Source organism: Procambarus clarkii, chromosome 53 (genome assembly GCF_040958095.1).
Source record: "Procambarus clarkii isolate CNS0578487 chromosome 53, FALCON_Pclarkii_2.0, whole genome shotgun sequence".
NCBI classification, from domain to species: domain Eukaryota; kingdom Metazoa; phylum Arthropoda; class Malacostraca; order Decapoda; family Cambaridae; genus Procambarus; species Procambarus clarkii.
The window spans coordinates 30,730,185-30,752,080 of NC_091202.1; the positions used below are offsets into that span (position 1 = coordinate 30,730,185).

Below are 21,896 nucleotides of genomic sequence, written 5' to 3' on the forward strand. Positions count from 1 at the left end.
ACGCAGCATGTCGGAGAACCCACAAGGATGAGAGGAAATGACGAACCAGCGAGACTCGACCTAGTCTTCACTCTGAACGACTCCGACATAAGAGAAATCGGTTTTGAGGACCCAGTAGGAATGAGCGACCACAGTGTACTGGTGTTTGAGTACTTGATTGAAGAAGGGTTATTGAACTCGAGGAGGGATACCGAAACCAAAAGGTTAGCATACCGAAAGGGAAACTATGAGGGGATAAGAAAATTCCTAACAGATATAGCATGGGAAACAGAGCTCAGGGGAAAGACGGCCCAAGATATGATGGATTACATCACGCAGAAGTGCAAGGACGCAGCAAACAAGTTTGTCCCAGTCCAAAAGGAAAACAGAGAAATGAAGATGAGAAACCCATGGTTTAATCAAGATGTAGGCTAGCTAAGCAGCAAAGTAAAAGGGCATGGAGAAACTATAGAAATAACAGGACACTGGAGAGCAGAGAAAGATACCAGAATGCCAGGAATGAATATGTCAGGATGAGAAGAGAGGCAGAAAGACAATACGAAAATGACATCGCAAGCAAGGCAAAGACTCAGCCTAAATTGTTGCATAGCCACATTAGGAGAAAAACAACAGTAAAGGAACAGGTTATGAGATTAAGGATAGGGGCGGAAGGATTCACTACAAATGACAAGGAAGTGTGTGAGGAATTGAATAAGAAATTCCAGGAGGTCTTCACCTTAGAACAAGGAGAAATTCCAGAGGTAAGTGAGGGAATAGCTAACCAGGAACCACTGGAAGAGTTTGAGATTACCAGTGGGGAAGTAAGGAAGTGTTTACTAGAGTTGGACGTGACGAAGGCTATAGGCCCAGATGGAATCTCCCCTTGGGTTCTAAAGGAAGGAGCAAGAGAACTGAGCCTACCACTCTCCATAGTGTATAACAAATCACTGGCAACAGGGGAACTGCCAGATACTTGGAAAGCAGCTAACGTAGTCCCGATATACAAGAAAGGGGATAGACAGGAGGCACTGAACTACAGGCCAGTGTCCCTAACCTGCATACCATGCAAGCTGATGGAGAAGATTGTGCGAAAAAAACTAGTGGAGCATCTGGAGCGAAGGAACTTTGTAACACAGCATCAACATGGGTTCAGGGATGGCAGGTCCTGCCTCACAGGGTTACTTGAATTCTACGACCAGGCAACAAAAATAAGGCAAGAAAGAGAAGGGTGGGCAGACTGCATATTTTTGGATTGTCAGAAAGCCTTTGATACAGTGCCACACAAGAGGCTAGTACGAAAGTTGGAGATGCAGGCTGGAGTGAGAGGGAAGGTACTCCGGTGGATAGAGGAATACCTAAGCAACAGGAGACAACGAGTCTGTGTGAGGGGTGAGGTCTCAGATTGGCGAGACGTCACAAGTGGAGTCCCGCAGGGGTCAGTCCTTGGACCTATACTGTTTCTGGTATATGTAAATGATCTCCCAGAGGGTATAGATTCGTTCCTCTCAATGTTTGCCGACGATGCAAAAATTATGAGGAGGATTGAAACAGAGGATGATAGTAGGAGGCTACAAGATGACCTGGATAGACTGAGTGAATGGTCCAACAAATGGCTGTTGAAGTTCAACCCGAGTAAATGCAAAGTAATGAAACTAGGCAGTGGAAACAGGAGGCCAGGCACAGGATACAGAATAGGAGATGAAGTACTTAATGAAACAGACAGAGAGAAAGATCTAGGAGTTGATATCACACCAAACCTGTCTCCTGAAGCCCACATAAAGAGAATAACGTCTGCGGCATATGCGAGGCTGGCTAACATCAGAACGGCGTTCAGGAACCTGTGTAAGGAATCATTCAGAATCTTGTACACCACATATGTAAGACCAATCCTGGAGTATGCGGCCCCAGCATGGAGCCCGTACCTTGTCAAGCACAAGACGAAGCTGGAAAAAGTCCAAAGGTATGCTACTAGACTAGTCCCAGAACTAAGAGGCATGAGTTATGAGGAAAGGCTGCGGGAAATGCACCTCACGACACTGGAAGACAGAAGAGTAAGGGGGGACATGATCACTACCTACAAAATCCTCAGGGGAATCGACCGGGTAAACAAGGACGAACTTTTCAACACTGGTGGGACGCGAACAAGGGGACACAGGTGGAAGCTGAGTACCCAAATGAGCCACAGAGACGTTAGAAAGAACTTTTTCAGTGTCAGAGTAGTTAGCAAATGGAATGCATTAGGAAGTGATGTGGTGGAGGCTGACTCCATTCACAGTTTCAAATGTAGATATGATAGAGCCCAGTAGGCTCAGGAATCTGTACACCAGTTGATTGACGGTTGAGAGGCGGGACCAAAGAGCCAGAGCTCAACCCCCGCAAGCACAATTAGGTGAGTACAATTAGGTGAGTACACACTAACTGGAACCCTCAATTTCGACCCTCATAACATGTACTTTATGTATAAACTGGCTACCTGTCCCTCGACACAATGAAACAAAATATTCCAGCTGTTATCGATACTGAATTGACGTCAAAAACGTTCATTCAACGTTACGCGAACGTGTGTTTCTTCCCCCCCCCCACCCCACCCGCTGGGGAGAGGAGGAGAAGGGTTCAAGGGAGGGAGAGAGAGAGAGAGAGAGAATAGAAAGGAAGGATAATAGGATGAAGTGAGGAAAAGTAAAGGTAGGAAGAAGAATAGGAAGGGGGGAGGAGTGATTGAGAATGAGAAGGAAGGACAAAGAATGGGAAGGAGGGAGAATGAAAAAGAATGTGAAGAAGGGAGGGAGGGAGGGAGAACTAGAGATTAGGATGAAGAATGATTGGTAAGGCGGGAGGGAAGTAGGGAGAAACAGAGACCCGGACACTGCTGGGTATCGCACCCACATCCATAAGAGAGAGAATGTGCGTATGTCTCTCTGTTCGAGGCTGGAGGACCTGACGCTTGTGGCTAGAGTCACTAAACTTTACAGGATTAATAGTGATTTTATTAGAGGTGATATTACAGATTTTGGCCGGCCCAGATGTACCCCCTTAATGCCTTACCAGAGTATATGGATGGTGAAACGTTTCGCTCCAAGTCCATCGACTTTTGCATTTCAATAACTGATTACAGGTTTCAATTCCAAGAGCAATCATTTGTTACAGTGACAGAGTGCATAGGGAAAATTGCTACAGTCATGGGAGCAAACAGGAGGAGGTGAGGTATAGAGGGATGGTGAGGAGAGGGAGAGGGGGGTGGAAGTAATTAAGACCAAGGGAGGGGGGGATGGTGGTGTGTGGTGATTAGTAGGGTTTGTAGGTGTAGCCAGGGTACCGCCGGACACCCTGGGTAAACACACACACACACACACACACACACACACACACACACACACACACACACACACACACACACACACACACAGGGGCCTCGTAGCCTGGTGGATAGCGCGCAGGACTCGTAATTCTGTGGCGCGGGTTCGATTCCCGCACGAGGCAGAAACAAATGGGCAAAGTTTCTTTCACCCTAAGTGCCCCTGTTACCTAGCAGTAAATAGGTACCTGGGAGTTAGTCAGCTGTCACGGGCTGCTTCCTGGGGTGTGTGTGTGTGTGTGGTGTGGGAAAAAAAAAAAAAAAAAAAGGTAGTTAGTAAACAGTTGATTGACAGTTGAGAGGCGGGACGAAAGAGCAAAGTTCAACCCCCGCAAAAACACAACTAGTACACAACTAGTAAACACACACACACACAATCTTGTACACCACATATGTAAGACCAATCCTGGAGTATGCGGCCCCAGCATGGAGCCCGTACCTTGTCAAGCACAAGACGAAGCTGGAAAAAGTCCAAAGGTATGCCACTAGACTAGTCCCAGAACTAAGAGGCATGAGTTACGAGGAAATGCTGCGGGAAATGCACCTTACGACACTGGAAGACAGAAGAGTAAGGGGGGACATGATCACAACCTACAAAATCCTCAGAGGAATCGACCGGGTAAACAAGGATAAACTATTCAACACTGGTGGGACGCGAACAAGGGGACACAGGTGGAAACTGAGTACCCACATGAGCCACAGAGACGTTAGAAGGAACTTTTTCAGTGTCAGAGTAGTTAACGGATGGAATGCATTAGGCAGTGATGTGGTGGAAGCTGACTCCATACACAGTTTCAAATGTAGATATGATAGAGCCCAGTAGGCTCAGGAATCTGTATACCAGTTGATTGACAGTTGAGAAGCGGGACCAAAGAGCCAAAGCTCAACCCCCGCAAGCACAAATAGGTAAGTACACACACACACACACACACACACACACACACACACACACACACACACACACACACACACACACACATCTGGAGAGAAGGGACTTCCTGACAAACCCCCAACATGGTTTCAGGGAGGGTAAACCTTGCCTGACTGGCTTAATAGAATTCAAAACCAGGTGACAAAGATTAAGCAAGAAAGAGAAGGCTGGGCGAACTGCATTTTCTTGGATTGTCGGAAAGTCTTTGACACAGTACCGCATAAGAGGCTGGTACATAAGCTGGAGAGACAGGCAGGTGTAGCTGGTAAGGTGCTCCAGTGGATAAGGGAGCACCTAAGCAATAGGAAGCAGAGAGTTACGGTGAGGGGTGAGACCTCCGATTGGCGTGAAGTCACCAGTGGAGTCCCACAGGGCTCCGTACTCGGTCCTATCTTGTTTCCTGATATATATAAATGATCTCCCGGAGGGTATAGATTCATTTCTCTCAATGTTTGCTGACGATGCCAAAATTATGAGAAGGATTAAGACAGAGGAGGACTGCTTGAGGCATCAAGAAGACCTGGACAAGCTGAAGAAATGGTCGAACAAATGGTTGTTAGAGTTTAACCCAAGCAAATATAATGTAATGAAGATAGGTGTAGGGAGCAGGAGGCCAGATACTAGGTATCATATGGGAGATGAAATTCTTCAAGAGTCAGAGAAAGAAAAGGACTTGGGGGTTGACATCACGCCAGACCTCCTGCAGCCCATATCAAGAGGATAATATCAGCGGCATATGCCAGGCTGGCCAACATAAGAACGGCATTCAGAAACTTGCCAAAGGAATCATTCAGAACTTTGTATACCACATATGACAGGCAATCCTGAAGTATGCAGCCCCAGCATGGAGTCCATATTTAGTCAAGGATAAGACTAAACTGGAAAAGGTTCATTTTATATATATATATATATATATATATATATATATATATATATATATATATATATATATATATATATATATATATATATAGTATATATATATATATATATATATATATATATATATATATAGTATATATATATATAAAATGTTGAATACTTTATTATGCAAAGTTTTACAGTTACATATCTGATTGTTTACAAAAAGTGAACATTAAGAGGAAATAAGAGGGGAAGTTTGTTTCCTAGAGGTTGTAGATTTCTTCGAACTCCTCCGACGCCGGGCAGGAACCGGGGACGCAGCGGGCATTTCCGCTCTGGATCGCGACACTGAGGCGCTGGAGGAGAAAACTTGCCGCTCTAGGGTCTCTTATAGTGTCAATGAGCTTGGAATCAAGATCCTTAAGAAACCTTCTTGCAATCTCCCCATGGGCCTAGGGTCTCAGACCCTATTGGAACGAAGTTGCACTGGTGATCTAATTCCCTGTGTTTGGTCGACTCTGTGTGTCACTGCGGCTCTTGCTTGGCCGGCAGAGAGGTTGACATATGTAGTTGCCAGGATGGATACGCAAGTATAGTCCCACGCCAACTGTCTGCCACCCTTCCAAGGGCGCAGTGCGATTCTGTCTGGTCGGCAGGCAAAGCTAGCAGAGTTATGGCTCAATAGATTGCGGGACTCTCTCTCCCCTGGACACTCGGCAGAGGTAAGGCTCCTCTTAATGATGTCATTGACTTCCGTCGTGTCTAGTGTGCCAAGTGCCAGATTTTCCACAGTGCAGACCATGCAATCCATATTCGTCAGCATCTGTCTCGCCGCAAATACACTTATGAACAATGTGGATAGAGGCAGCAAGGCGGAGAGCGACTGCAATACGGAGCTCCTGCGGATCAAGACGTGTGCCTGTCGCAGACATAGAGACTGCCAAAAGGAAGTCCCCTGCATGAAGAGCCTGCACAGCTGTGAGGCGTGCACGATCACTGGGGGTTGTCTACAATGGGGCTGTCCCAGCTGGATTGTTTCTTAGCTTTCAGTATGGTTGGTCTGAGTGCTGGGTCTGCCATGGTACCCGATTTTGTGTCGCATTCCGTGTGGTGGGAGTCCTGTATCCCTGCTAAGTCACACAGGTTGTCAGGTAGAGTTTCCTTAACCAGGTCATCTGATGCTGAGGAAGACAGGAAGGCTGGGACAGTAATTTGGGTGGCGGTGCGGACACCCAAGCCGCTGAGCCTGTTTGTTTCCACTGGTATTCGTTGAGGGAGAGGTTAACAACTTTTTCTAGCATGATCTTCAGTAATAGGTCATACGCTTCTTCTTCTTGATAGTAGGTGCAGTTTGCATGAAGGGTTTGTCCTCCCGATGACTGCACCAGTACAGATGGTGGTAGAGGCGTTTATGTTGAAGATGATAAGAGTTTCAAAAGTGCTTGTTGCGTTGTGCTGTAGACAGAGGAGCGGCGACTAGAACAGAGGTGTGTGTGTGGGGGTATCCAACCACTTGGGCTGCACAGTAGTGTGACGATAGCGCTTCAGGTCATACTCTTCGAGCTTTGGGCTGTTGTAGGATGGGGCGCACCTCAGAAAGTAGGTTAGCCTCGGAAGGGATAGGCAATTAGTGAGGAGATAAAAAAGCATCGTAGGCATCGATGTCATCTATCCTGTCTTCCATCCTCCTGAGGTCTGTGATTTTCTTATCAAGGAACTCCTCAATGGCATTAGACTCGAGGGGGGGCTCCAAGGAGAGTGCTGTTCACCCTAATGACCTGGGCTCCAGGCAAGGCGGTCTTAATTCTAGCTATGATGTCTGGGTTGGAAGGGTTCAGGAAGATACCCAGGCTTACTTCTTGCTCCCTTATTTTTCTGATGTCTTCTACGAGGTGGTCTAGGGGGCCAGCTATAGTGCCATCATCCAAAAACTATATATATATATATATATATATATATATATATATATATATATATATATATATATATATATATATATATATATATATATGGTCATGCCTTTTGCCTATTCCTCTTTTGTCCTTCCCTTATTTTTAACCTTTCCTCTATTTTATTTTATTTTCTGCTGAAGATGCTTTTTTGTCTCATTATTTCCTATGTTGTTATCTTAGTGTTTATTTCTTGTCCAGGTTCCTTCTCCTGCTCTTACACTGAGATCTGTCATTTTGGCCCCACTTCTATGGGCTTCTATTCTTCTTTTGAATCGGATTGTCATCCGGCTCAGTCATTTTCTGTGCGTTCTGTCCCCTGTTGCGTAATCCAGTCACCTGGTCATTTTCTGTAATTTTCCGTAATGGCACTTATAAATGATATTAGATCTATGGATGTAATGTCATTTTCATTGCATTTTTGTGATTCTCGTCTTATATTTTATGATTCACAACTATTGTTCTGTTACATCTATACCGATTTCCTCTTGTAATTTGTTTTATGTACTTTTTCCACTGCATCTTAATTTCCGTTTTAGCCTCTTCCCCTTCTCTGTTTACCAGGTTTCGTTGAATTCCCTCAAACGTTTCACTCTTATTATCTGAATAAAACTTTCTTTAGCCTCTTTGCATCTCTGTTTTAATCTCATTCCCTGGAATGTCTTTCCCCTAAGTTCTTCCTCCCATTGTATATTTCTTAGGTACTCTCCTTCTTTCATATGATTCACTTTCCTGTATTCAACTCTCCTTTCTCTGACCCCTTGATATGTGTCCATTGATTTTTATTCAACCATACAGACGAAGACCAGGGGCCAGATTCACGCAAGCACTTACGAACCTGTACATCTTTTCTCAATCTTTGGCGGTTTTGTTTACAATTATTAAACAGTTAATGAGCTCCGAAGCACCAGGAGGCTGTTTATAACAATAACAACAGTTGGCTGGGAAGTTTTCATGATTGTAAACTGTTTAATAAATGTAACCAAGCCGTCTAAGATTGAGGAAAGATGTACACGTTCGTAAGTACTTGCGTAACTGCTTCGTGAATCTGGTCTTAGGACACGATAATCGCTGGCTTCTAGTGTCATTTCATGTTCACAAATCTCGATATCTTCCTCATTTTGGGTCCAACCCAAAAGACCCAAAACCCAAGCAGAGGTGAAAGAAAGTGTTATCTGGTTAATAAACCCCAAACAAGCAGTAGATTAGTTGGACAACGACTGTTTGGCAGTAAAGCATTGTTTCCGTTTAAGGTGCGATCATATTACTGGATTGTCTCGATCCAGCAATATGCAGTTATTCACACTTGTAGTTTTCCAAAATAAGAGACCATCTTAGATATCGTAACACGATCAAAGTTTTGTCATTCAGTGAAGAAAAATATGAGCGGATTATGATATATTATTATGTGGGGGAGATTTTCGAGAGGATATGAGTAAAATACAGAGAGAGAGAGAGAGAGAGAGAGACCTTGTTTACGTTCATGGATGTGAACTCATGTATGTATGCTGGGATGCTTACACGCACTATACTCTCTCTCTCTCTCTCTCTCTCTCTCTCTCTCTCTCTCTCTCTCTCTCTCTCTCTCTCTCTCTCTCTCCCCCTACTTCTCATCATTCCACTCAAGTTTTTTTCCTCTCCACACTTCCCTTCTCTTCACCACCTTTCCTGCTTCCCCTCTCCTCTCTCCCTTCTTCTTCTTCTCCTCCTCGCCATTTCTCCTCTCATCTTCCCCATTTCCCCACTTCTGCAGATTCAACAATATTGATTTCGGTAACTAATTCACACCCCACAATTTTGCATGAATTAGTCCAGTCAGTTGAACGATTATTTGCATTCTCTTGCAAATTCATTCAAAATTGTAAGTGTAAATTAGTTACTGAAAGAAATATGATTGAATCTGCATTTATAAAAAGTAGTGAATTGGATAATCAAAATGTAAGTCCAGGTTTATATAAATTAGATAACTTTATAATTGGTAAGATTTCTAATAGATAAGATTTCTAATAGGTATAAAATTATGTAAACAATAAGTGAATGTGTAGCACGTCCCAAGAATGAGGAAATAGGCAGTTAATAGCCACTGAATACCCCCCCCCCCCAGTTAATATCCACTGAGTACCCCCAATTTAATATCCACTTAATCATCTCACCTTCATCTCGCTTCCAATAAATGATATTTAACCTTAAGGATCTTTGCCTAATTAGGTTTAGTTGGGTATATAATCCCAAACTCTTAAGACCTCTGTTTTGGATTTCCTTGATAATGGAAAATATTCGCTTCATTTTCCTAGTGGATAATTACTCATAACCGAAACACGTGTTTTTTGTGATGATTCTTGCATATGTATGTATGTATATATGTTGTACCTAGTAGCCAGAATGCGATACTCGGCCTACTATGCAAGACCCGATTTGCCTAATAAGTCAAGTTTTTCTAAATTTATATGTTTTTCTTTTTTTTTCCTCATGAAATGATAAAGCTACCCATTTCATTATGTTTGAGTTCGTGTTTTTTTTAATTTGAGTTAAAACTAACGTAGATATATGTCCTAACCTAACTTACCCTACCTAACCTATATTAACGTTACCTAAACTAATAATTTATGTTCCTAATATAACAATAATAATTCAAATAAACCAATTCAAAACAATTTTTTGAAAATAAAGAAAATCACTCGGCCTATTAGGCAAGTAAGGCCTTGCATATTACGCCGAGAAGTGCGTTCTGTCTACTAAGTACGGCATATATATATATATATATATATATATATATATATATATATATATATATATATATATATATATATATATATATATATATATATATATATATAAAATGCTCATCTTCTTTTGTAGATTTCGTTAAGAAAATAACGAGAGAAAAGATTAAGTTCATCAATATAGTTCACATGTCTTAATTATTTAAACTACCAATTCTTTCCCTTACAAGTCATATTTGTGTCAGACTCATTCTCACTCGGACTAGGTGGCGTGGTGAATTGTTCCCTTGTGGGGGGGGGAGTTGATGATATGATGATAACGTTGATTCTGTGATGAGTTAGCGTCACTTTAGCAGATTCTGTTCACTAGGGCACAATGGCTTCCGATACTAGTTCTCCTGAAGATCATCTCAAATATTATTATGAAGAACATTCTTTATTTTATCTTTCTTTCTATGGTAACTTTGGAGATGTTTATAACATCTTGAAGACGCTTTTAAAGATTCATTTCTAATTATTATATAATATTGTATATTAATACAATGATAATGTTTATTAATGCAATGCTATTGCATAGTGATACAATAATGCTGTGCAGTAATACAATGATATTGTACAGCGATGCAATAACATTTTCATCCATTCAATACAGTAATTCAGTAATGCTGAACAATAATACAATAACAATGAACAAAACATTAGCACAATAATGTGCCATAATACAATAATTGTATACAGTAACACATTGTTGTTAAAAAAAAATACAGTACAGTATATGTATATACAATCAGTAATATGGATTTTTCGTATTTTTTTCAATATCCATGAGAACCAATGTGCTACCTATTGGCTAATTAGCATAAATTCAACAAATTATATCATTATTGTCATATATGGATTCAAATTTTGGTGAGGGATGTTATATTGTTGAATAAATGGTACCAAATATCTTCACTTAACAAACCCCGTCACCTCACTTAACAAACCCCGTCACTTCACTTAACAAACCCCGTCACTTCACTTAACAAACCCCGTCACCTCACTCAACAAACCCCGTCACTTCACTTAACAAACCCCGTCACTTCACTTAACAAACCCCGTCACTTCACTTAACAAACCCCGTCACTTCACTTAACAAACCCCGTCACTTCACTTAACAAACCCCGTCACCTCACTCAACAAACCCCGTCACCTCACTCAACAAACCCCGTCACCTCACTCAACAAACCCCGTCACCTCACTCAACAAACCCCGTCACTTCACTTAACAAACCCCGTCACTTCACTTAACAAACCCCGTCACCTCACTTAACATCGTCAGCTCAATTAGTGCGTACATTATTCACTTGGTAATTGTAATGTTTACTAATAATAATAGACATTGTTATTAGGAGTAGAATATTTGGGGGGTTTTCGGGAAAAAAGGGTAAATATGACTAAGGATGAGACCATAGAAGTGGAATGGTGGAAGAAATCGTTTTTTAACGTTGCTTCTTTGTCTCTGTCTCTCTCTTCTCTTTTCCTATCTTCTCTTCTGTCTCTTTTCTCTTCTCTTTTTCTCTCTGTTCTCTCTCACTCTGTTCTCTCTCTGTCTGTTCTCTCTCTCTCTGTTCTCTCTATTCTTTCTCTCTGTCTCTCTCTCTCTCTCTCTCTCTCTCTCTCTCTTCTGCCCAACCACTTGGGTTGGACGGTAGAGCGACGGTCTCGCTTCATGCAGGTCAGCGTTCAATCCCCGACCGTCCAAGTGGTTGGGCACCATTCCTAGTCCCATCCCAAATCCTTATCCAGATCCCTTCCCAGTGTTATATAGTCATAATGGCTTGGCGCTTCTCTTGATAATTCCTTCCTTCATTCTCTTTCTTCTCTTTCAATATCCCTTCTCTCTCTCTTTCTTCACTCTCTCTCTCTGGAGGACACGAACACGGATTGAAGTGTGTTTTCTCTTCACAGGAAAGATCGTCCAAGTCGCTCCTGGCCAACGTGCTGGACATCGACGATGACTTCCGGGCGCACACGCTGCCCCACACCCACATCACGAACGCCAACAACACGGCGGGCTTCATCCGCGTGCCCCACGGCGGCCACTCCGTCGACGACTCCCACCTGGTGCACACCTGCATGTCCTCCTGCACCAGGGAGCTGAACCTCATCCTGAAGGAGATCCGCGTCATCACCGACAAGATGCGGAAAGACGACGAGAATGGAGAGGTGAGTAGCAGGGAATTTTTCAAGGGGGGGAAGCGTTGTGTTATTACTAGTCTGTATTAACTAGGATACGATTGGCGTACGCCAATCGTATTGGCGTATGCCTTTCCATTGGAGACTTTCAGCGCCGTGGAGAGGGGGGACCTGCTGCCTGGGTAACAGCTTCTCCCCCGAAGCAACCTACCCTGGCTTTGCGCCCTGGTGAGGCCACTCCAGACCGACAACCAGAGCGCAACTCCATAGTCTCCTGAGACTGATGGATGCCTACTATAGCAGGACTGGAAGTGAGGAAGAGGAGAGTTAGGTGGAGTAGCAGTGAGGGATTGAGAGGAGGGAGACGGTGCGATGTGGAGAGCTGGTTAATTAGTGGAACAGATAGATCCATGAGTTGATGTCAAGAAGTTGAGGGTAATGGAAACGGTAATAAGCCTGGTCTTCCTTTACTAATAATATGATCAACATTTAGTATATATACATATATACACACAGGGCCTCTCTTACTCGTAATATGCTCAGCAACTCGGTATATACCACAGGCTTTCCTTATTAATAAATTCCCAAATTAAATTCAACAAAGCAACAACACACTATATGGTACAGTGATCTCCAGTGGGATCTCAAAATATTACTGAAATGTGTCTTTCATTATCAGTTTGGGGGAAGAAAATATCTCAGGATCAGATCTGAGAACTTTTCCTGACCATATACCACTTAATAGTGTAGTATATTTGTATTATATATTGAAATTTATTCTTTAACATGTTCACTTGTGTAATATTGTACGAAATTTTCATGTTTCCTAACTGTTGTTATTCATTTTTTTATCTTGTTTGCTCTATTTGGGCAGTTACTTCCGCTCTTTCTTCTTGGTCTCAAGCATTAGTAACCTCGGGTCCGTTTGTCCTCAGGTGGCGAACGACTGGAAATTCGCGGCGATGGTGGTGGACCGGTTGTGTCTCATCATCTTCACTCTCTTCACCGTCACTGCCACCGTCGCTGTGCTGCTGTCGGCGCCGCACATTATAGTTCCATAATAATTAGCCAGCCGGATGAAGGATTTGTCGGTTCACGTGGCGCTGTACGCTACATCCTCGCTGGAGGTGTATCTTGCAGCGTCGCTGTTCCGGCATGGGACGTACGCGGTGTAATCACCTCGTACGTTTCCATCATCTGGCTCTCGGTAGCTCTGCTCACGTGGCTTCAGCGCCTGCGGTTGGTCTCTAAAGGAGTCCGCCTCTCGCTGTCAAGCAGTGGGCAACCCCCACCACCCCCACCACCCTTCCTCACCATGCTTCCATAAGTGCCAAAGGGCCGGCACATTCCCTGGCTCGCGGCGACAGTGTGTGTGTCACTCCTTCGCTCAAGCCCAGGTGCTGGTGTGCCTGCCGCAGCCCGCAAATACGGTGCTTGTCCGAGTTCATTGCCGCCATACATCCGCGGATACACACCTTGCCTGTCAGGCTCCTCCTAGGCTGCTGGGAGAGGGAAGGGTTGTAGTTCAGACTGCACTGAACCCCCCAAAGTAGCCAGGTTGTTGGGGCCTGGACAGCAACAAGAAATTGGACAAATTGGAGTCTTGCGGAGGACAATCGGGCTGCGACGTGCGCTGCAAATGGGCGCCTGCAGCGGGCTGCAGCAGGAGCAACAGCAGCAACATGCAGAGGCGACGGAGAGTTGCTGTACTCACGGAACCCACCGTCATCTCGGAGAGGGGCTCCTTTCAGTGTGCTACTTGCGTAACATGACTATACGCCAAAAAATGTGCGCCGAATTGTACGCTGAGAACACGTTGGCTCCCTTGCTCATGTGTCAGTATTAAGTGATTCTGAGATTATTGTAAACCATCAAATATTTCACCGTATACTTTGAGATGTCTTTGAACGCCATCTTCCTTTTTCTTCAGCCTGTTTCAGCAAGTTGAGTCTCCATGCAATAATCTCTACTTGTGTGGGAGCTGGCGGCGTGACCTGTTGATCCTTGTGTCCCATTCCTCACTGCGAGTCTACCTGACCTCGCCTATCCCCTTATCTTACTACTTGCGCCTAAATATCAAGATTCACTCTGACCCTTAGCCTCACCCTAGATATGTCTCTCGAGCCTCACCCTAGCTCTGAGCCTCACTCTAGCCCTGACCTCTAGTTCCACCCTAGTTATGAGTCCCATTTTGGGCATAAGTCCCACCCTAGACCTGATTCTCACCTAGCCCTGATTCTCACCTAGCCATGGTTCTCACCTAGCCATGGTTCTCAGTCCTGCCCTGATTTTCACCCTAAATCTTAAACCTTAGCCCTAGTCTTGAGCCTTATTTTATCCCTGACCAAATCTCTAGCCTCTAAGCCTCCATCTATCCTTGATATCCTCAATCATAACCCTGAGCCTTATCCTAGCCCCTCACCATTACTCTAGCCCTATGCGTCACTATTGCCCTACACCTCTACCCCCACCCCCTCTAGCCCTAAACTTCACCCTAGAGCCTATCCGCTCCCCACAGCGAGTCGCGCCACTAGCCCCCAGGGTGAACATTGTTGGCTCCTTAGCTAGCGTGTAGATTTTTATCTTCCCATTCTTTTTGTTGGTGTAAATACGCGTTTTCTATGATTTGCTTGAGCTTGGGATGATTACTGAGTGACTCGTTATTTCCATAAAGATATAAACAACACGCAAAATACTTTTTACGAACTCAAGCAGTAAAACCAAAATAACAATTAGGTGGTAATCTTACAGGCTGTAAGTAATTACAAAGTGTTAAATGACGCTAGGAAACAATGGGTGTCATATCATATCATATATATATATGTTTTTGGTTTTCCGTTTTCTATAAACACTTATTGACAATAATTTCCCAAAGACAATAATACCAATGAAAGTTACGTCTCATCCAAGTAAAACAGATTTCAATGGTATACTACAGAAAACCTCTACGCAACACGTAGTTTAAATTTCTCTTTACAATCATAGGTTTACACACAAAAGAAAGGGTAGAACAGGTTTCTTGTTCATCTCCAACTCCTTCAAGTTTGACGAGACAAAAAATGAATTCATTTCATACCCAAAGGTTTTTCAGCGTTTGTGCTCTCAGAGCGTCTGGGCTCTCAGCTCTTGTGTGAGAGAGTGATTGGGCCGAATCGTCGTCATGAATCCGTACGTCGTGGAGGAGGAGTTGGCGAGATGACGTAGTGAACATTTTCCTAGCAGTTACAACGCGCCGGCAGCCTATTTCCGCCCGGAGGCCTCTGTAAGGATGCCCTGACTAGGATCACCAAGACCCCAGCAGGAGTCGAACCTGCAGTCATGCCCCCCCAACTGTGTGCTCACGGCAGCTTTTCTCTGGGGGGTCTTAGCGTCATCAAAATATCAAAGGTTTTATCTTTTTCATGGATGTTAGTGTAGGTATGCGCGCGCGTGTGTCGACGTGTACCGTCACCAGTGTGGTGTTTTATAATGCTCCTTCGTTGTTCTTCGACATCCTGGCGATTGTTAAGAGAGTGTGTGTGTGTGTGTGTGATTGTATGCATCTGCTATAGTTGCACTAGTTGTATCTTTAAGTCTAGTGTACAAGAATTTCAGAATTTTTTCACACCTCGGTGTTGAACCCAGAGGCGTTTGTCGGGCGGCGGCGGCTTGTCCGGGCGGTCAAGAGGGCTAGGTAATGCAATCATTGTAGTTAGGGTCCCTTCCTGGGTTTCTCTTGCCTGAGCACGTCAAGCCATTTTGGTTTATATTGTATTTAAAACATTTGTTTACAACTCCCCGTCTGTATATATTTGTTTCAACAACAACTCTGAGTTGAGATCATGGGTTTAGGCTGTGATCATGGGTTTAGGCTGTGATCATGGGTTTAGTCTGTGATCATGGGTTTAGGCTGTGATCATGGGTTTAGGCTGTAATCATGGGTTTAGGCTGTGATCATGGGTTTAGGCTGTGATCATGGGTTTAGGCTGTGATCATGGGTTTAGGCTGTGATCATGGGTTTAGTCTGTGATCATGGGTTTAGGCTGTAATCATGGGTTTAGTCTGTGATCATGGGTTTAGTCTGTGATCATGGGTTTAGGCTGTGATCATGGGTTTAGGCTGTGATCAGAGGGTTTAGGCTGTGATCATGGGTTTAGTCTGTGATCATGGGTTTAAGCTGTGGTCATGGGTCTGAGTTGTGATCTTTCCTCTTGTGATTTTTGTGTCCATTAATGATTCTGTGCTTGTGTTCCATAGCTGTAAATACGGGTATCTTGCTTCATAAGTATGCTCTTCGTTTCCTAAACTTAAATTAAGAACTATTCTTGTTGATAGTTTAGCGATCAAGTAACATTGTTGTTAGGCATTTGAACTTTTGATTTTGTACCTATCACATATATTTATATATATATATAAATATATACATATACATATATGAACTTACTTTCATTACCAAGAAAATATCAAGCAAGCTTAATTGCTTTACTGGGAAGAGGACTCTCTCTTGTGTTCCTTGGTCACCCTTCTGACCCTTTATCAAAAGCCTTAGCTGGTGTCAGCGGCAATTTTCCCATCATGATTCATCTGTGAATATGATCCATTTTCAGGGCACAGTCACTCTCGCTTTTAATCTCCGTCAAGAGTAGTGTTAATCTCGTCAAAGATCTCACCACGATTGTGAAGGTGTCTATAAGAACAGTGCAGGTGAACTTGATGATGATAACCTACTCAAGCTGGAGATGTGGCGTGTGTGTATATATGTGGTCCTATGTATATAACTTGCCCTGTATGAGGTGGGTTTTTTTATGTATAATGATTGAAGGTTTTTTGGAACGTGTATTGTATTCAGTCTATTTAATGCTGTGCTTTTTCCCATTTTTTATGTCTTCCTGTTCTGCGTCATCACAACTGTTGTGAGACTAACTATGCTAGATTCTCATCAAATCATTCAGAAAGTTAAACCCTTTGAGTCTAATTTTTCTCTTTTATATTTGATATTTTTGGGTTAGGTTTATTTTGGTCATCTAAGTATTGTCTGTACAATTATTTTTTTATATTGTAAATCTGAATGTCTGTGTTAAACCATTGTATAATCTCTTTCTTGTAGCTTTGACCTGATATTAATAATTCCATTTTCATTATCTTCTTTGAATTGTTAACCGGAAACTATTTGAGAACAACAGTGTAAGAAATTGTGTTTTGTCTACAGTTAGTGTGAACGTTAGTGTGTAACGTTCACACTAACTGTATATATATATACAGTTGTATTTGTATATTTGTATACAGTTAGTTAGTGTGAATTGGCTACCATTCTCAGCACAGGGCAGTAGAACACAGTAAAGCAATCATGACTTCTTGACTGACTGTACCATAAAAACGTATGGATGCCTTATGTGCATGCACAGAGTGGTACCCGGATTGTGGACGTTTGTCATTTAAAGAAACAACCACGGGCAGTCCACTGCGGGCTCACCATAGCCCGTGCTACTTGGAACTTGGTATTCCTGGTAGCGAATCTTAAACAACAGCTCCACACCGATAAAGTTAAGGACCTCCTATACTCTCGGTTACTAGCAACGGGGGGGGGGGGGATTTTAGGGGTTTGTTTGTTGCACACCCAGGATTAATTGAGCTGTTAGATGAAATTAAGAGATTAACTATAATACGGAGACACCTATAATAGTGAAAAATCTAGAAATATTGCTCATACCGGTGATAAAAGAAACGAAAATAGTAATAGAACTCCCCCCCCCCCCCCCTATAATGAACATGGTATAATGTGAGTGACCTCCCTCGACGAATGGGGGAAAAGGGTGCACTGTGTCACTGCAAGGGTGACCTCCTTCGCTGCCAAACAAGAGGCAACAATGACACCATAACTGTGATAGTGACATTTGACTGTCAGCTGCCGTGTAGAGAGGCACAATCTCTTCTTCTTCATGTTTTCTCTTAGTAGAAAGAAAATGGGCCCGCCACCTTTAACAGACCAATTAAGAAAAAGAGAAAATTGGGTTTGTCGATGACCTTTTTTTCATTTGTTTTGTATTCCTCTCAAGAATGTGATTGTATATCGACTCTGTGAAGGCGGGGTTCCAGATAGTTGTATATGTAATATTTCTTCTACCTTATAATTTGTCGTAATAACGATATAATGGTAAAGAATGCTTTACAAGACACGGGCATGGCAGTTCCCCAACCCAGAGGCCCCTCATTCCACGAGAACAGCTCCTGGTGTTCAATAGGGGGAACGCCAAGGCCACTTTGACAATCCTGTATGTAAAGGGTTAGGATATAATTGCTACTGTTACTTAGTATTAGTTATTTAAAGAGAAACTAGTTACACGAGCTCACGAACCTATCATACTAACATTAATTAAACAATTGTTATTACAATTTGTTTTCGCTCTTGGAACGGGTGCTTGCTATTACATAGTTTTTTCCTAGTTGTCCCGTCTCATCCAATGGCAGGAAACGCAATATACTCAGTCTGCAACCACTCTTGGTTCATATTTCTTTGTTAACCCTCTTCCCCAATTGGGGGAAGATCCACGTGTATACTTTGAGAGTCGCAGCAGCAGCAGCAGCCACAGCAGTAGCTGTAGCAGCAGCAGCAGCTGTAGCAGTTGCAGCTGAAAGGCGACTGTCATAAAGATTGCTATTTATCAACGTTCTTGCCATATACATGAGTAAGGCAGGACTGAAGTATTTCTGATTTCCCTAGCCGGGTCTGCAGCTTCCTGATGCTCACAACGCGATCAATACACTTGTTTGTTCTGGAGACCTATACTTTCCCAAGATTTCTTTGATTTCTTTGAGTGGTCGTGGCACAATTCATGGCGCATCAATTAGGATATATTTATATATATATATTACTTTTATATTTCTAAAAAAACAAAAATTATACATTTTGACTGGATTATTGTTACCTAAAAAATATCCAAACATCTGTGCTGCGCATGCCTCTCGTCTCCTCATGTGTGTGTGTGTGTGTTAAACTACAAGTAGTTCTTCATTGCGAACCATCTAAGCGTGCCCTACATGTTATTGAAACCTTTCCCTTTCCCTTTCCCCCCTCTACCACCACCCATGGATAGCTGACCATGAGAGGAAATAATTCCTACCCCAGGTGGTGCCAAGTTCACCACTTTCCCACCCCCTTCCCACTGCCTCCCTCCCTTCCTCCCTCCAAAACAAACCGCATCCATCTCCTCCCTATTCCGTATTAATCCCCCTCCCACCCCATTTCCCTCTTGTTATTATTATTCACTGTGAATAAACCACTTGCGCCAGGACACCCACTTATTCATGATGAGAGCCAAGTTTGCAGCCTCATCCGGCAATATCTCAACCTAATCTGTTCCATTTCATCATTTTCAAGAGTTTATCAGTGTACATCATGGTGTAAAATAAGTCTCGACCTGTTAATTCCCTCAAAACTACAAAATCTAGAAAATGATTTTACTGAAATATGCTTAAAATATGTACATATATAAATATATACATTATTAGTCTTTACAAAAAAAGAACCCAAGGTCTTGCTGTCATCTCTCTTTGCCAATGATGTGTGTGAAAGACGATTCTAATTCACCCTTATGCTCAAGGACGAAAGAGGTCAAATTAAGGCTTTCCTGAGGCTTCTTCCTCTTGGAAATGAAACTCACCTTTCGAGTTAAGCGTCTTCCAAGAGTGTGTTGAACGCCTCCAAGATTAGCTTTAGTAATCTCCTCGTCAAAATACAGGGTGGAACCATAGTGAAATTGGTTTAAAAATTTCCAGTCTGCATGTCGTGTACAGAACGAACACTATCGCCGTTAACGAGGTTAGAGTGGTTAACGCTATAGCTCTCAACGAAGTTAGGATGGTTGGACTTATTGTTGTCAGTGAAGAGAGGATGATTGATGCTACAGCTGTAGACGAAGAGAGGCTGGTTGCTCCAATAGCTACCAGAGAAGATAGGATGGGTGAATGGTAAAGAAAATTCATGGTTACCGGAGAAGGGACGACGGAACTGACCTAGGTTCAGCGAAGCTCTGACGCCCAGGTCAGAGTTTGACTCAATAGGCGTTGAAATCTTAGCGGGTGACGTTAGGGGTGTAGTGAAGAACAGAGGCTAAGAGACAGAGGAGTGAGAACAGAGGTTAGTTCACTGACTAGCGGTAGAAGAAGAGGAGCTAGCAGACTGAGGAAAGAATTACCATGATTTAGAAGTAGATAGAATAATCGTGTATAGGCAAAATGAGTATACAAGACAGATTTATCAATCCATGAGTATGTTTCTGGTGCGTGAAAGGTCTTCAGAGTGAGAAGTTTAAAGAGGGTGTAGAAGAGTGAGAGAAAAAGAGAGAGAGAGAGAGAGAGAGAGAGAGAGAGAGAGAGAGAGAGAGAGAGAGAGAGAGAGAGAGAGAGAGATAGATCCATCAGTTGCAATATTGACTTGGCATATCTGAGACCAAGACCTTGTATTTGCCGTAGAAGCTACGTGTATATCTTGCTTTATTCAATACCATTGCTATATGCGTTGTCAAAAAAAATTATTTAGTTCCACATGTGCAGAGAAGTTGCCATTGTTTGATTTTTATCTGTAATTTAGATTTTCAATAAAGATTGCCGACTTCTGATTAAAACTGTCTTTCATTCCAAATCCATTTAATGCATAAATCCTGTGATTGAGTTGTCATATCTCCGCAAGTTTGTTTATATATATATATATATATATATATATATATATATATATATATATATATATATATATATATATATATATATATATATATATATATATATATATATTTATATATATATATATATATATATATATATATATATATATATATATATATATATATATATATATATATATATATATATATATATATATATATATATATGCAAGAAAGAGAATTATAAAAACCCAACAATATACTTCAAAGAAGACGACAGTTAATGTATGAACAAGTGAGTCGAGCACTCCAGGCCTCTAAGCTGAGGTCTCATTCTAGCAATTGAGATAATTCCCAAAATGTTAAGTTCAAACCAGTAACCCGTCCTCAGACCATGTCCATTCCATCCAGCGGTCGACCCCAAAGACGTATTCATAAATTTTAACATGCTGTTCATTCAAAACAGGAATTTTCTCAAATATATATTAATGTTGTTATATATTATCATATTGTGCATATTTAGGCATTGGTTAGGTTAGGTGTTTAGGTTCTTTTGGCGATTACTTGTATTTGTAGTACGTGGGTGAAGCATTTACAGCGTTGTGGTTCGAACAAAAGTCGTCAGCGAAGCACTTGTTCCGGAAGTGTTCGAACGCCATCAGTTGTGAGTCGTGTGTAACAGCCCGTCCTCCAAACAAAGGCGCAAAGTCCATTCCATGCATCCGCCAAACCCCCTGTTTATGAATGAAAAACGGTTTACACACGACTCACAACTGATGACATTCGAACACTTCCGGAACAAGTGCTTCGCTGACGAATTTTGTTCGAACCACAATTCCATAAATGCTTCACCCACGTACTACAAATACAAGTAATCGCCAACAGAACCTAAACACCTAACCTAACCTATACCTGACTATACACTTAATTTTTTTGCATAATAATATTTCATTTATATATGAGAAGAAACCTATTTTTATTACACAATATGTTAAGATTGCTGAATGAGTCTCAAGGAGGGGGAGAGAGGGGAGGGGGGGAGAGTGGCGACCTCTCATCTAACGAGCCTGGCCTGAGGACGGCCAGTTTATGGCGTGACAAACGAGCAATCAGAACAACGAAATCGCTGCAGGTGAAAGGGGGTGGCCGCTATCCTCGCTGTGTTGTGCATAATAGCGGACCAGACAGCATTGCCTAAGAGGCAGAGCAGGACGGTAAGAAACGTCTATATGTTCACAAATACGGTGTTTAAAGTATCGTGAGTAATCGAGCAATGCAG

General features: G+C 42.5%; 1 protein-coding gene across 1 annotated transcript in view; it reads left to right on the forward strand.

Annotated features, from left to right (window-relative positions):
* LOC123767141 (neuronal acetylcholine receptor subunit alpha-7-like) overlaps positions 1 to 20,581 on the forward strand; it is a 454,788-nt gene extending 434,207 nt beyond the window's left edge. The window contains 2 exon segments of the mRNA XM_069304850.1: positions 11,751 to 12,008; positions 12,914 to 20,581. Coding sequence (XP_069160951.1) covers positions 11,751 to 12,008; positions 12,914 to 13,039 — 384 coding nt within the window. The 3' untranslated portion in view covers positions 13,040 to 20,581.
* Positions 20,582 to 21,896: the final 1,315 nt, after the last annotated feature.